General features: G+C 52.6%; 4 protein-coding genes across 4 annotated transcripts; 2 read left to right on the top strand and 2 right to left on the bottom strand.

Moving 5' to 3' along the window:
• Positions 1-825: 825 nt before the first annotated feature.
• C8Q71DRAFT_280158 (uncharacterized protein) lies at positions 826-2,598 on the top strand. The gene is made up of 8 exons (XM_047917487.1): positions 826-1,122; positions 1,172-1,366; positions 1,421-1,442; positions 1,496-1,873; positions 1,928-2,221; positions 2,276-2,396; positions 2,449-2,505; positions 2,566-2,598. Exons 1-7 carry the CDS (start codon positions 978-980, stop codon positions 2,467-2,469), a joined length of 1,176 nt encoding a protein of 391 aa, XP_047775108.1. The 5' UTR covers positions 826-977; the 3' UTR covers positions 2,470-2,505; positions 2,566-2,598.
• A 6,433-nt stretch (positions 2,599-9,031) lies between these two features.
• On the top strand, positions 9,032-9,999 carry C8Q71DRAFT_280055 (uncharacterized protein). The gene is made up of 3 exons (XM_047917486.1): positions 9,032-9,075; positions 9,153-9,233; positions 9,311-9,999. Exons 2-3 carry the CDS (start codon positions 9,201-9,203, stop codon positions 9,953-9,955), a joined length of 678 nt encoding a protein of 225 aa, XP_047775107.1. The 5' UTR covers positions 9,032-9,075; positions 9,153-9,200; the 3' UTR covers positions 9,956-9,999.
• A 1,635-nt stretch (positions 10,000-11,634) lies between these two features.
• C8Q71DRAFT_779658 (uncharacterized protein) lies at positions 11,635-12,353 on the bottom strand. The gene is made up of 5 exons (XM_047924813.1): positions 12,213-12,353; positions 12,141-12,156; positions 12,037-12,085; positions 11,953-11,984; positions 11,635-11,904 (listed from the first exon to the last, which is right to left on the bottom strand). The coding sequence occupies exons 1-5, from the start codon at positions 12,271-12,273 to the stop codon at positions 11,673-11,675; spliced, it is 390 nt and encodes a 129-aa protein (XP_047775106.1). The 5' UTR covers positions 12,274-12,353; the 3' UTR covers positions 11,635-11,672.
• Positions 12,354-12,488: 135 nt separating this feature from the next.
• Positions 12,489-13,585, bottom strand: C8Q71DRAFT_280004 (uncharacterized protein). The gene is made up of 6 exons (XM_047917485.1): positions 13,388-13,585; positions 13,235-13,328; positions 13,149-13,183; positions 12,938-13,079; positions 12,762-12,823; positions 12,489-12,707 (listed from the first exon to the last, which is right to left on the bottom strand). The coding sequence occupies exons 2-6, from the start codon at positions 13,288-13,290 to the stop codon at positions 12,589-12,591; spliced, it is 414 nt and encodes a 137-aa protein (XP_047775105.1). The 5' UTR covers positions 13,291-13,328; positions 13,388-13,585; the 3' UTR covers positions 12,489-12,588.
• Between the last annotated feature and the right edge of the window lie 288 nt (positions 13,586-13,873).

Genomic DNA, 13,873 nt, shown 5'->3' with positions numbered 1-13,873 from the left:
ATACAGTGACTTCTATGTGTACATATGTAGAATCAGTGTTAGAGTGGAACATCCCCGCTGGACGTACATTCTTATTGTTGGCGTCGCGAAACTGAAGACGGCTGCCTAAGTCTAGACTACGCGTTCAACGTTCAACGTTCGCGTTCAGCCACAGACAGACGCATCTGTCGCGAGCGCCTCCCACTCCTCCCGAACCTTGAACTGGGTCTCACCTTCAACGTCTTGACGCCCCATTCCTCGCATATCCGCATATGTCGTGCATACACAAAATACACGTTGATCTACTGCGTAGCTCTTCAAGTTGCGCCCGGTTGATTTGGTCGTCCAACCTCAGTGTCTGCATTGCACCCAGATCACAGCCTGACTCGACGCCCGAGCACCCTCAGAATAGAGGGCACGACGCACCAGCTCCCTCGCGCTCTAGCAAGGACTATGGAGGGTTCATGAAAGCGCAGACTCGGAACACACCGATCTGCAAAAATATCCCGTTCGCTGGCTCCTCGTCGTGTGCTGTGCGTGTCGCGCCACTGAATGTGAGTCATTAACAAACGCCACGAAAATGCGCTGGACCAAGACAATAAGCTTCTCATGTTGCTTTCAGGCCTGATACAGACCGGGCACGACAATCGCCGGTGTATGTAGGGCCATGTTGGCGCCTGCTAGCCCCATGTCTGGGTCTACAGGGATAGTGCGCAAATTGCTAGGGGTACGTCATCTAATTTGTTCTACAACAACAATAGGCGTTGATTCTCTTTTGTTACGTGCACCGTAGCGACAGAACTCAAACATCTTCTGGAAACATCAGGTGCACACGGACCCACACAACTATCGGATATAAAAGAGCTCCCTGGAGAGATAAGCTGGCTCACAACCCACGTACAACTCGCATCATTGACCTCCACGTCTGACGCATCTTCCAGCAGCCGTTCTTCACACATCAAACATCGCGCCTATCGTTCCGCGGACACACCAGGTCGATGAACCAAATCTCCGCCACTACGCGCCCCGGTGCTATGGCATATATCCCAAACCTTGCCTGTCACGAATTACCCAGTCCCTTCAACGGTGGCCCATCATCCTGCGCCACAAGGAGACATAAGCAAGGCGCGCAAATCAGGACACGTGAGTCAACCCCTTCTCGCCTCGAAATGTACACCTCAAATCCTGTCAGACTCTTGTCGCGAATATTTCCAAGCAGCATCGGAAGGAGCATCCCGACGACGAGGAAATATCAGAGTGCCAATAGCGTCACCCTACGGGGGGTCGTTACCGCAAGGTGGTCGGGACTTTCGGAGGACTCATCAAGCACGTGAAGCGAGTCCATCAACTGCCCCACCTGTGAAGCACTATTCTCCGGGTTGCTGTGGTACGTTCACCTCTATCCGCTCTAAGGCTGTCGTCATTCACGTCGAACTGGTAGACTTGTGGAGCGAAGAACGGAGGTGCGCTACTCGTGCGAACTCGCCTCCGTATGGCTCTCAGTGCACCTGCTAAGAGGCAACCTCGCACCCAATCCCATATCACATCACGGGAAAGCCGATCTCTCCACGAGAGATTTGCTCTATGGATCTCTCCGTGAGGGGTCTCATTGTGTGGAGGCAAGGCATGGTGTTGCAGTGAGGGCGGGACAATCTTCTGTTCCAATCTTTCCGGTGTTCTTGGCGGCCACGGGAGACACACGAGTTGGTCGAAATCGCGGTCTACGCTGTCGCTGCGCGGTGTGCGGCGGCCAGATCGGGGTCATGACTCCACATCCTGACCCCTATTCGAACCTCAACAGGGTCCTTACAGAGGACTCGGAGCAATGGCCTTGCGACGACTTCAACGATACTCTGGTGGGCGACAATCAACATGGTGACGCTGGGATCCCAAGGTATACCTCTTTGAGTGCAGTGTCCTTTGCAATGCTGATTTGATCGTTGGACAGAGATTCCCTTGACAGCCGTACGGACGGTCTTCCTGTGGTGACAGGTCACGGTGTCGAGGGGCGAGACTATCGCCCCAGCAATTTTTCGACTCTTCTCGGCGCACTCGGTAGCCAGGACATTGACATTGGCTATTATCATGTCAATGTGAGTACGCCGATCGGAGCTTTGGCCACCCCGACGCCAGACATGCTTGGCTCCGGGGCAGACAGTGGGATGAAGCTGGAGTCACCCTCTAGCATCACAGCCGCTGAGGGTGGCATCGATGGTCAATACGCGTTTGGAGTCGCGTCGAGGTACGAGTTTCTGCGTTGTTTCGTCCCGCTGACAACGCATCTCATTGTACGTAGCTTGAAGAACCTCCACCCCACTATAATCGCCTCCCGGCGCAACCAGATTCGCTTCCACGCCCACAGAGGCGCAAAATGCACACTATCAGGAAGAAATCTATTCACAACAGGAGATAACCTTGTGAGCCTGCTCATCGATTATTAATCAATGACATTGTCTGACCATATGCAAGTGTATTTACTCTTGGATATAAAGGTCTTGACGCGATATAGGGCACTGCTGCAGCAGGGTAAGATAATCCGTATGTATTGCCATGGCTCCTGTAACTCACCTATGTGCTCATGTTCAGCGATGTGGACCCCGCAAGTAAGATGTCGATAGCGTTCGATGCCCAGTAGACGCCACATGCACCCATCAGTTCGGCCACAGGACTCTGAAAGAGGTGAAAGCTCACCTCGACCAGAGGCATGGCGGTGTCTTCCATAGTACGGCGGCGAGTCGAAAGTGGCAAGATTTGCTGTAGTTTCGAACCACCCTTTCACGAATACCTTAAACGGAACCCGTTTTAGGTGTTCATGAGAGGCTGGTCCGAAACTACTAGTGGTAAATATGCTGTCCGTGGTGAGTCGATTAGGTTGGAGTATGACGAGTGGCGCCGCTTTCGCTGCCGGCTGTCGAAACATCGCCACCACATGTCTCAACTAATTCCTGGTGCCGTGCGGGTTCTCCGTGTCAAGTAGCTCGCTCGCCACCCTCCCAAGCCTCACGAGGGGATTAACCATTGGTATCTACGTACACGCCATATTACTCCCATACGCCCAGCTATAGAACCGCACCACGAGGTACAATTTTGTATCATAGCACATCCCCGCAATGCTACTCGACCCTCGTAGCCACGCTACGTGGCACTTTCGAGTTGTGTACTGTCCACGCCACTATCCACCCTCGCTACGTGCGAGGGGAAATATCATAGCGGATACAGATGAGCTCATGATGGTCGCGAGGTTGCTGATAGTATACGCTACGTAGTATACTATACTTATCGTACGCGTGGTGCCGCACGCCGGTGGACGGGCGGCATCCTCCAGTGACGGTCAGCCACAGACGCGTTCTGGACGCGCGTCCGTCCGTCACACTCTGCGACTAACTTAGCTGGTGTTTGATGTTCCAATTGACTCCGTTTCTGTCAAAAATTGGAAGAAATCTTCGGTGATTTGCATTTCTGGCCTTGTATCACATCTCGGGTATGAACGACACCTGCATACGCGGAACACGACCAGCATCGCTATTCGATTAACGACCGGGTCGCTCCTCTACTTCGCGCCTGAAGGGCCAACTACGCCTACAGGAATTTCAGCAACCTCTTCGAAGACAGATATGTGATTGCTCTGCTTTACTTGCTCAGTCGAGTTGTGCACTATCCGATAGACAGACTCGACAGCTCGCAAGAGCTAGAACCCTCGTGATGTCTATGATACACCGCCGCGGCGTTGGAACGGTTTAACGACTAGACGTACCTGGTTTGCGTCTCGACAGCTTCTGCATGCAAAATGGGCTACGAGGGCGTCGCGGGGCAGAGAGCGTCTGTCAATCAAGTGAGTTGCATAGAAAACCAGCATAGACAAGCTCACGAATATACGTTCGTCTGCATCGCGTCGATCGTCATCTCCGCCATGCTTTCCCGCAACATTCGTATCCGCTATCCTTGCGCAATATGTTTCCTACCATCTCAATCATTCAAGGCCCCAGAAGACATTCAGTACCGTGACTACTCACCGCACCAGGTCGATCCCACCTGGGTCGCTGCTCCCACCGTCTCTTCAAATGCTGAGGGTTTTGACTTCTTCGACTCGTCGACGTAGTCCACGCACGGTGCTGCGGTCAAGACTCAAGATTCAGTGCGGCGCCACGGACGACGACGTAGATCGGTTTTGAGCATTTGTTCAGACGGAGATAAGCCTTGCGTGGGTCCTGTTGAGCTTTACAAGGCTGTCGAGCGGTACGTCGCGTGCTGGATATGCCCTTAATGACCTGAGTGCTGATGGTACGCATATATACATGTGCAATCACTGCCATGTCGCCGTATCTCCCTCAAAACACCCAATGATCGATCGTTCTGACCGTAAGTCCTGTTTGAACTCAGACAATAGTCTGCATCCTGGTAATGACCCGATGTTCCCAATAGAGATGTGATACACAAACCGTTGACGACCGTTGACAATAGAATCGGTGTCGAGGCTTGTGTATGTCACGCACGGCCCAGGTTGTGATATGCCCTTGACTTACCACTATGTTCAACTCCTGAGGTTCTGCTTAGTGGCTGCTGTACACTAGGTACTCCCTTGCCGTGATAACTCGGTACGGGATACATGAAGCCGCGGAACGCACCGATCTGCAAGTGGGCTTCAACAGTTTCTGCTCCTACGGCTCGCGTGCTTCTTGCGCGTCACGTCCGATGTAAGCCTATAAAGAACGCGCCGCGAATGTGCTGCCACCAGACAATAAGCTAATATGTTTGCATGCTGCTTTCCAGAGCTATCGCCAGTTGCGCATGGCAATTGGCCGGGCTCATGGGGCCATGTTAGCTCCTGCTAGCCTGACGCCTCGTTCCGAACCCCATATCAGGTCAATAAGGTAATGCGAGGAGCGTATGGGGTGCATCATCACGTTTGAGAAGCGAGACAATAGCTGTCGAATTCTCTTTTGTCACGTACGGCGTCCTCATGGAGTTCAGACAACTGCTGCGAACACCGGACATATATAGCCGCACACAAGGCAAGTGGTATTTAAGGCCCCCCGAGAACGATGATCTCACTCACAGCCTGCATTCAAACCGCTTCGTTCACTTCCACAGCCCAAGCACCAACGCTTTACTTGGTTCAAATCGGTTATACGGCGTTTCGTGTGCACGCAAGGCTGATGATGCAGCTCGCCTACGGTAAACATGCCGTCGCTACGACATATATCTCAAACCTTTCCTACACCAGGTCCCTATCACATCGGAGCCAAGCCGTCACGTCTGCCGTGCTCGAGATGGACGACTCTTGAGACAGCTCGCTCGGATCACTGCTAGCTGAAACCGCGATGATAATGGACAGCATGGTCGTCTTCATCTCCCTGAACGTATGTGACTTGGGTTCGGTACGTGACTATGTCAGTGCTATCTAGACAGGTCTTTGACGTACAGCAGCATGAGTCTTGCGCAATCGAGCCAACCAAGAACGAAGACGGCGTGTCGTCGAGGGCTGCCTGCCATTGAACCCCATCACGCAGCTTTCTTCCGGCTACGACTCTGGCTATGCCAGCAATCGTATCCATTATTGCCCTCGCTCTTGGACTGGTTCTCGGTCTAGGGTTGAGACACAATGACTCCGGAACCGGGTGGGGTGGAGTTGTTCTGTCACGAACGTGAGTCCGTGATGGATTTCACTACGCTGGCGCCCCCTACTCTGGACTGATCCCGCTGGCAGACCCGTTACCTAGTGGCTGCAAACAGCTCTTCGCCCTCCGACTCGTCAAAGTGCCGTGAAGGTCTACAACGCATGGGGATGCAGCTTTGTCTCCAGGTGGTGTGCACGTAACTGCGGCGGCTCAGCAGTGGTCTTGGCCGACAGCAAGACCGTAAATGCTCTCCTCTCCAACAACACAAACACCAGATGACAGCGGAAAGGAAATCCGATGCTGCGTGACGTTAGGTACGCCCGTGACGACACCAGATGCGACCTGTTAGTCCCCTTTCATTCCCCAGAGCCACCTTGTTATGTCGACTGACCCCGCCTATGATTTATGCAGTCACACGTGCTAGCCCCGCGTCGAAGCTGGGATTGCCATACAAGGGTCGCGCGGAGCCTTGTTTTGACAGCGTCCCGTTGAGTCACCACAAAATGGGGTGGGATCGTCTAAGTACGGACAACGTGAGTCTGCACCACAACCTCCTATGTTGCAACATCTCCGTTCCGAGATGACGAGTCTGACGAGCTCGTCGTCTAGTGGCTGCGAAACCAGGCACTCGACAACAGACTTGTCGACACTGCGACTACCGCAAGTCATGGAGGATGTAATCATAATCCTCAGGCCTATGGTCTTGGCCAGTAAGACTATGATCCCCTCCAACGACCGAGACACCAGACTACGGCAGCAGAGGATCGGTGCTAGGCACGAGCTCGTGGCTTCCAGTGATTCAAGCATGGGGTTGTCTGTTACTGCTCGGTAAGGCCTCAACACCTTGACGTCCACATATTGTTCGCTAAACGATATGCGACTCACGTAGATATGAACGACAGTAACCGACTTGGGATCCATGATGATCCCGACATCCCCGCCTACAGCACATCAATCGATGTGACGGAGCTGGTGCGCGAGTCGCCTGGCGAAGTGTTACACGTCGTGGGATTCCTCAGCCATGCGCAAAGCTCGCAGGAACGGCAGTGAGTCTTAACTATCGTGCGTGAAACGGCTCAACGAACCCAATGATCCCTACAGCTCGCCAATAAAGGCCCCCTCCCATCCTTCGATCACACCTTTCTCGAGCACCCTACCTTTCGTTGGTCTGCCCGTTTTACCCGGTGCATGCCGGAGGTTTCGCGCATGGCAACGCGGTTTCGCTGCGCGGCCTCGCGTCGTGAACTGTTCGGAGGGCGTGTTGTGCGATGGGAACCCCGCAGGATTGGTTCTCTACTGGTATTAGCGATCTTGGTCAACCCAAAGACCCGCCCACGCGCCCTCAACCTCCACTTGAACCATAAGAAAGCTATGGATGAGGACGCACCGACAGAAGCAGCCATCGCCCTCCGGATCCAGAGCCCCACCCGAGCCCCTCGGCGTCAGTTCGTTTCCTGTGAAGTACACCAATCTCGGCTGCTACATGCCAAGTCTATATAGGCGTGAGGTGGGGGCCCACGCACTCCAAGCGAAGATGTCTAAGGGCGACAAGTTAGTCATGTCGATTACACAACAGACACGCACGGTTCAGCTGTGGCAACGGGCTATATGCGCAGAGTGGGCTGTCGCGCAGGGACTATAACCTCGTCTCGGCATGACCGGAGTCCGCCGTCTTCGATGGCTCCCTCGAAACGACATGGAGCAATAAGACCTTACACAAATATGGGTACAGATTCAGCACCAAAACAAACAGAGGTGCTCACCTCGCTCGCGCAACGGTATACCGTACCACAGGGCATCGTGCACTCGTGTTTGCCCTGGGCCTCATAAGAGCAACAATCATCGCGACCTGTCGTTGGCGCAGATGCTGTAGAACGTGCATAGTAACAGGGGGACGTTACCAAACCGTTCAGCGATTCGATCAAGTGCGTGGCTGGAAAGCAATATCATGCGCGTGAGAAGCGAATTATGGTAGCTCATGGTATACTGTCCGTACCATGATGCTCGTATGGTGTGATCCTGGACGCACGCAAAGACAACCCATACGATTGCACGGGCGTAGTAGTTGGTGTTCGGTCTGAGCGTTCGGTAGCTCAGCCTTGCGCGTTCAGGCAAGCCGTTGCGCAGGGGCGGATTTGGAACCGCGGAGCCATCATGCATGGTGTCTGCGTGATACAGTTGTGCTTAAGCCGCGTCCGGTCGTAGTATCCCGCAGAGACGGCTTGCAAGCCGGCGGTTTGGCTGTATGGCTCTCCGAGTCGAGGCTAGATCCTGGACATGTAGTATACGAGACAAGATAGAGTCGGGAATCCATCGCGAGTGTATGCAGCATTGGCAATGATAAAACAATATGAAACGCAGGAGAATTGGTGCACCAGGTCCCAAGCCTGGCCCGAGGAGGCGAGTGATGAGCAAACGGCGGTGACCTGCGTAGCGTACGTTCGGCAACAGCCGGGCTTCAGCCACAGACGCGTCGGTGCCCATGCACGACGGTCAGACCAGCACGGCGGCGACCATGGCGGACTGCCCGTCGCTTCCGAATGTTGAACCCACAGCGTCGCCTGCAATCACGAAATCCGCGCATCTACTGGGCTTTCATCCCTCCATGGCTCGTCGCATACCGCAGGGACGAGGACCGCACCAAACGACTCGGAAGGGCTGGCACTCGCGTCCGATTTCGCAAAATCGAGTCCATCTTGCCATCGGCGCATATTTGAACGGAATCTAAACCAACTGGAGACTAGTCTTGTGCTTTCCTTGCCTATACCGGTAACGCGAATGAGTGAGTACCCTCCTCGTTCCGTATGTCATATGACTGACCGTGCACTGGCAGCAAAGTACCTGCGTCATGACGCCGCGCAAGAATTCGACGTGCTGACCGGCTCGGAGAACCGTCGGAGTGTGGATTTGCCAATGCGCCGGGCATATCCCTCAACCCCCCGTTTGGCTTGATCACCCATGAGCGCCGCCAGTTTGCGAAGAGTCTCCGAGCCGGTTTGTATTCCAATGATCTTGCATTCCAGCTGGTGGGGACATGTTGACCAAGGAAACCTAGTGGGGAACGGACGGACGTACGCCACGTCCACGTCAGCGGCGGTATGAGTGCGACTGAGGCATGTTCTTCCGTCGTCTTTCTCTTCTTCTTTTCGTTTAATGACGAAGTCGCTCCCTGGTGAGTCATTCAGGTCCTGTTACGATTGATGGGCGTGTGCGTCTTGTAAGTATGGCTAATGCGTGTCTCGCAGGCGTTCGTGCAGGCACATCGCTCCTAGTCAGCTTGTTCGACATCAAATGCGATGATGATCGTGTACACAAACAAGAACGTGCACCTGGTGCGTTCATCTCTCTTTCTTAGTTTCAAAAGAAATATCTCATCTGTGGACAGTAGTGTACGCTGCGTATCGCCATCAGCGCAGGCGCGCGGCTCGTGCGTGTCCCAAATATTCATACACGTAACGAATGTGTGTCTTATCTGTCGGTGAGCCTATTGTCTTCGCAGCTCTTATTGTCCTGCGACAAGCTAAAAGACGGCCGTCCGAAGGGACGACTACCCAGCATCCTTCTCCACGAAATAACAGTCCTCACAGTGAGGATAACTTTCCAATGATCATCCTCATGTATCGAAGGCATACCTCCGTGAGCCTCCCTCTCATCTCTGCAGCTCTCCGAATGCGGCTCTCCGAGCTCCGTCTAACATACTCTTGACACTGCAGAACGTTAGACATCGCCTTCGCGCAATGCAAGTGTCCCCTTGGCGCTACGACACATGCCTCAAACGCCACTTCCAACGATTTGGACGCCCAACATCGGAAACATACCTCACCCTCAAACCGTGCATCGATCATGCCGTACAACCCTCACGGGGTCGCAGGCCAAACATAGCCATCCTCGTGACCCCCATGGGCAATGCCCATCACCCTCCTCGTTCGTCGCGCAGACGGCTCATGCCGTCGCTTGTTACTGCGACACCCAGATACTGCCACGGCGGCATAGTCCCACTGCCCACAATCTCAGTGAGCGACTCCACGCGCGACATTTGTATGTCACGTCCGCTGAAGGGTGCGCGACCGGCACCCGTCGCGGTCGCACGTCTCCTTTCGCGAGTCTGCGAGGAAGGAAAGACTCCTTTGGAATGGGATATGTTGTCGTATGCATTGCTCCCACGACCGTGTCTTCAGGATGGCGAGTGGGATGTCCATCGGCCTCAACAATCCCGCTACCTCGTTGAACGGCACATCCCTCGTCATCTCCATGCTCGGAGCACATTACCCCTATACATTCACCACCGTCAACCGCATGCTTCGAACTCCCGTCATGGGCAGCAAATGCGGCCGCAGCGGAGCCTGGGCAACAAGTGACAACGAGACGTGGAACGCAAATGGCGTTTTTCATCGGTATTCGACGCCTTGTTATTGTGTTGTAAGAACGAGTGATGGGCCCGTTCTTCTAGTCCATGGAACTGCCGGAACTATCATGGAGGAGAGCTCGTGGAAATGGGTATGTCGTTCGCCCGTTCTTCGAAGCGCGAGTTGACATTTGCTTTGCAGGCAGGCGGTGGCTTGACGGCGTACGGTCTGCGGTGCCATCATGTTACGGACATGGCTGCGTGTCCTCAGCATGACAGGAAGATGACATTGTCCAAGTGTCAGGGACCAGTTCATACATGGCAAGGGCATGCTACAGAGGCACTCCTACAGTGTGAGTCTTCAACGCACAGAGAAGTGTTTCAAGTGCGAGCTTGACGCAGGCTTCCGCCCTTATAGGCAGTAAGACTACAAGCAATTACGTCCAGTGACACAACACCAGACTACGGCAGCAGAGGATTGGTGCTGTGTACGAGCTCGTGGATTCGAAGCATGCACAACCGGTGACAGATACTGCTAGGTAAGGCCCCAGCACCTATGTCTGCATATTGTTTGATACACGGGATGCGACTCACGCAGATCTCGACCACAGCGCGTGTGATCAAGTTGCGACTCATGATGATCCCGGCTGCTCCTTCTCCTACACCACAGCAATCAATGTGACGGAGTGAGTACATGAGTCCCTGGCCCAGTCATGCACATCGCGGGATTCCTTCCTTGTATGCGAGCTCGCAGGAGCGGCAGTGGGTCATATGTTTTGTGTATGAGTGGCTCAACGAGCTCATCAATCCCCGCAGATCCTCACCTAGGGCTCCTGCGATGTCCTTCAATCCCAGCTTCCCGAATACCGCAGCTTTCGTCGGTCCACCCGTATTTCCCTGTGCATGCCGGGGCTATCACACATGTCGGCAAGTTTTTGATGTGTGACCTTGCGTTGCACACCGTTTGGAGGACAATGCATGCGGTGGAGAGACCCCGTGAAATTGGTTCCCTCCTGACGCTAGCGAAGTTCATCGTCCCATAGGCCCCTTCACGTGTGTTCAACCTCTATCTCAACCATGACAAAGCCATGGATGAGGACACACTGACAGCACTAGTCATCGCCCTCCGGATCCAGAGCCCCACCCACCCACTTCCCCATCAGCACCAAACATCGCCTTCAAAAGTTATTACTAGACCATGTCCTCGCGGTTCGTCCAGAGGACATATCCGTGATCGACTCTCGGAACCCAGCCGTTGTTCGTTGTCCTCTATGCGTCCACGGTCGCCCAGAGGATTATCACTCATTGATCTGTGCCAAGGCCAAAACAATGTCTCGTCAGCATGCTGACTTGCCTTAGGGAGGGTTTCCCACCGGAAGAGCACAAATTTCAACGCAACAGGGCTGTGACTAAATCTATGTTTGCATGTGTCCTGACTCACCGCTATGGCTGCTCAACTCCCTATATCCGGGGATATCAGTCAAGCTTGGTGGTTTTAAGAAGCAGCTACATTTGTGTGCTGACCTCAAGCAACAGTTTGTCATTGTGCTCAATGTTGTCCTATACTATGATAGCACATTTTCTTGAGTCAATATTCCATCTTGGCTGGTTCGATCCAGCTAATCCAGCAAATGTTACACTTCACTACCAAGCATGGGTACAGTAATGAGAGACATGACAACTTGAACAGTACCAGAATCAGTTCTATGAAATGTCAACTTAGTGGCTGCTCAAACATACTCAGCACCATGAACATAAGTATTTCCTTGTCCATCTCCTCCATCTGTGAACTCTTCATCTACCATCTCCTCATTGTCATCCTCATGGAAAACAATAGATCCACCAAGAGAGTGTGGGCCTGAGAAATGGAGCTCAGACATGGATGCTGAAGTTGTACCCTCTGCAGGATTGGCTGCACTGCGAAGGTTCAGGAGGAAACGGGACATGATTACTGCTGTGAGGCTACAATTCATCAAAGATTGGGGACATGACATTGCAACTTAATCATACCTGCCAGGAAAAGCTGTAAACACAGCAAGCACCTGGCATTATAGTCATTAACAGTGTAGACCATGAATAACAAATATTGTGAACCTCTGTATATGTGCTTGTAGCTACCAAGACATCCACAACTAGTTGGACCCTGAAGATTTGGTAAATTGAGTGTTGTAGGGATGGATTATTATGCTCAGCCTCACCCAAAGTATATGGTTCCTAGAACAATACCATGGGTCAGACTGTGAAAATACACATTTTTGCTCATGACATACCATCACGGAGGAGCAAAGTTGTTATTTTGGCATCCTGACCAGCAGCATGAAGTAGCTTCATGGTGGTGAATGTGTACTGCCAAGTTGTGAACAATACTATTCCTTGTGCTATCACCACACAAATTGCTGCAGCAAGATACACTTGGGAAGAATGTCAGTCACAGAAGCCTCATGTTAAACATTGATAACTGACACCTGTGTAAGGACATCAAGTTATGTCAATTAGATTATTTGTCTTTCAGTGGGAAATGTGTGCCTACTCATCAAGAGTTGACTCATGGCTTTCAACCAACAAACAACCCGTTTGTGGGTTACTGACTGCATATGTACTCCAAATTACAGCCTATAGGTCAAAATTGTAATAGCATGCAGCACATCATAATGTATATATCCTCACTATGCCTTGAGCAACTTCAGGGGTAAACAGCACCAAAATGACTGTGGGAATCAGCCAATGCTTCCCATTGATTGCATAGACGCGCAATGCTGCAATAACTGGGAAAACTGTTGTGTCAGTATATGAATGGGAACTAGCACAAGGAGCATCACCTGCTGTGACTATGTCAAATATGATAACACTCCCAAGATAGCTATAATACAAGGCAGAGTCACTTCAGTGCAGCAGTGTCAGTGAGTTTGTCTTTCTGGTGCTGTCCTGACAAACCTCTGTGTCATATTCCATATCATCAAATCAAATTTCAGCTCCACAAACATTTGCAGGACACACCTTGCAGTTCAAAGGGGATTGGCCTCCAATAAAGGTTATCAAGTTCAACATGTTTGATAAGTGCAGAAGGAAGAGGAGTAGTGTAGGGATGGACAACTTGCGGCTCCAGATGAATGCAATTTGTTGGTCAATTGTGAGGACTATGTCAAACATATAGAAGCCTATATGTGTCAGGCTCCTCATAGGAATTGATAGCTTTCAGAACTCACAGAGTGATGCAATATAAGCATATTTGGTGGCAAAGCTTAACATGGTCTCATCAATAAAAGACTACAGAGCAGAGATAGATACTCACATTGCATCAGCCCCAGCTTCAAGTTCTTGCAAAGCAATGGCAGTGCTGTTGTCCATTCTTGGAGCAGCTCTGAGTCACCGTGGGATGGGAAGCCCTGCGCCCCCTGTAAGCCACTTTATATGGTTGTGGTCATGAGGCTTCACACATGCTCGCCTGTACCAGACCAACAACAACCGAGGCCACATAACACCACTCAGTTCATCGGTCTTGGTTGCCAAGCAAGGAAGAAAGCGGCAGAGCAGCTAATCCTGGCAGCGCCGCTTGACTGTGGGAGACAGCTGAGCCTCGTCAACGAGACCGAACGCGGGCCGCCGATAGGGAGTGAGGTGAGACGCAGGTCGACGCATCTCGCGTCGCCATGGAGAGAATCGTCGTTTTGAGCCCGAAGAAGCGCTCTACCGGCGGATACTAGCCTGAAGATTGCGGTGAACCCAACAACTGCGGTCGTGATCAAGGACATACCCACCTCACCTGAGCGCAATCGACACGCTGAGCCGCGTCTCGTTCTCACCGAGAGCCTCGGTAACATGTTCATGTCCTATGGCCGGTCCCAGAACACATTGTCAGCTGTTCGAGGGCCCGCAGACATGACACGGAGCACGCACCTCGCTTGACCGCAGAACGCGAGGCCACAGAATG

This window comes from Rhodofomes roseus (genome assembly GCF_022264815.1).
Source record: "Rhodofomes roseus strain CIRM-BRFM 1785 chromosome Unknown C8Q71scaffold_23, whole genome shotgun sequence".
Classification (NCBI taxonomy): Eukaryota; Fungi; Basidiomycota; class Agaricomycetes; order Polyporales; family Fomitopsidaceae; genus Rhodofomes; species Rhodofomes roseus.
This window is presented reverse-complemented; position numbering and strand designations above follow the sequence as displayed.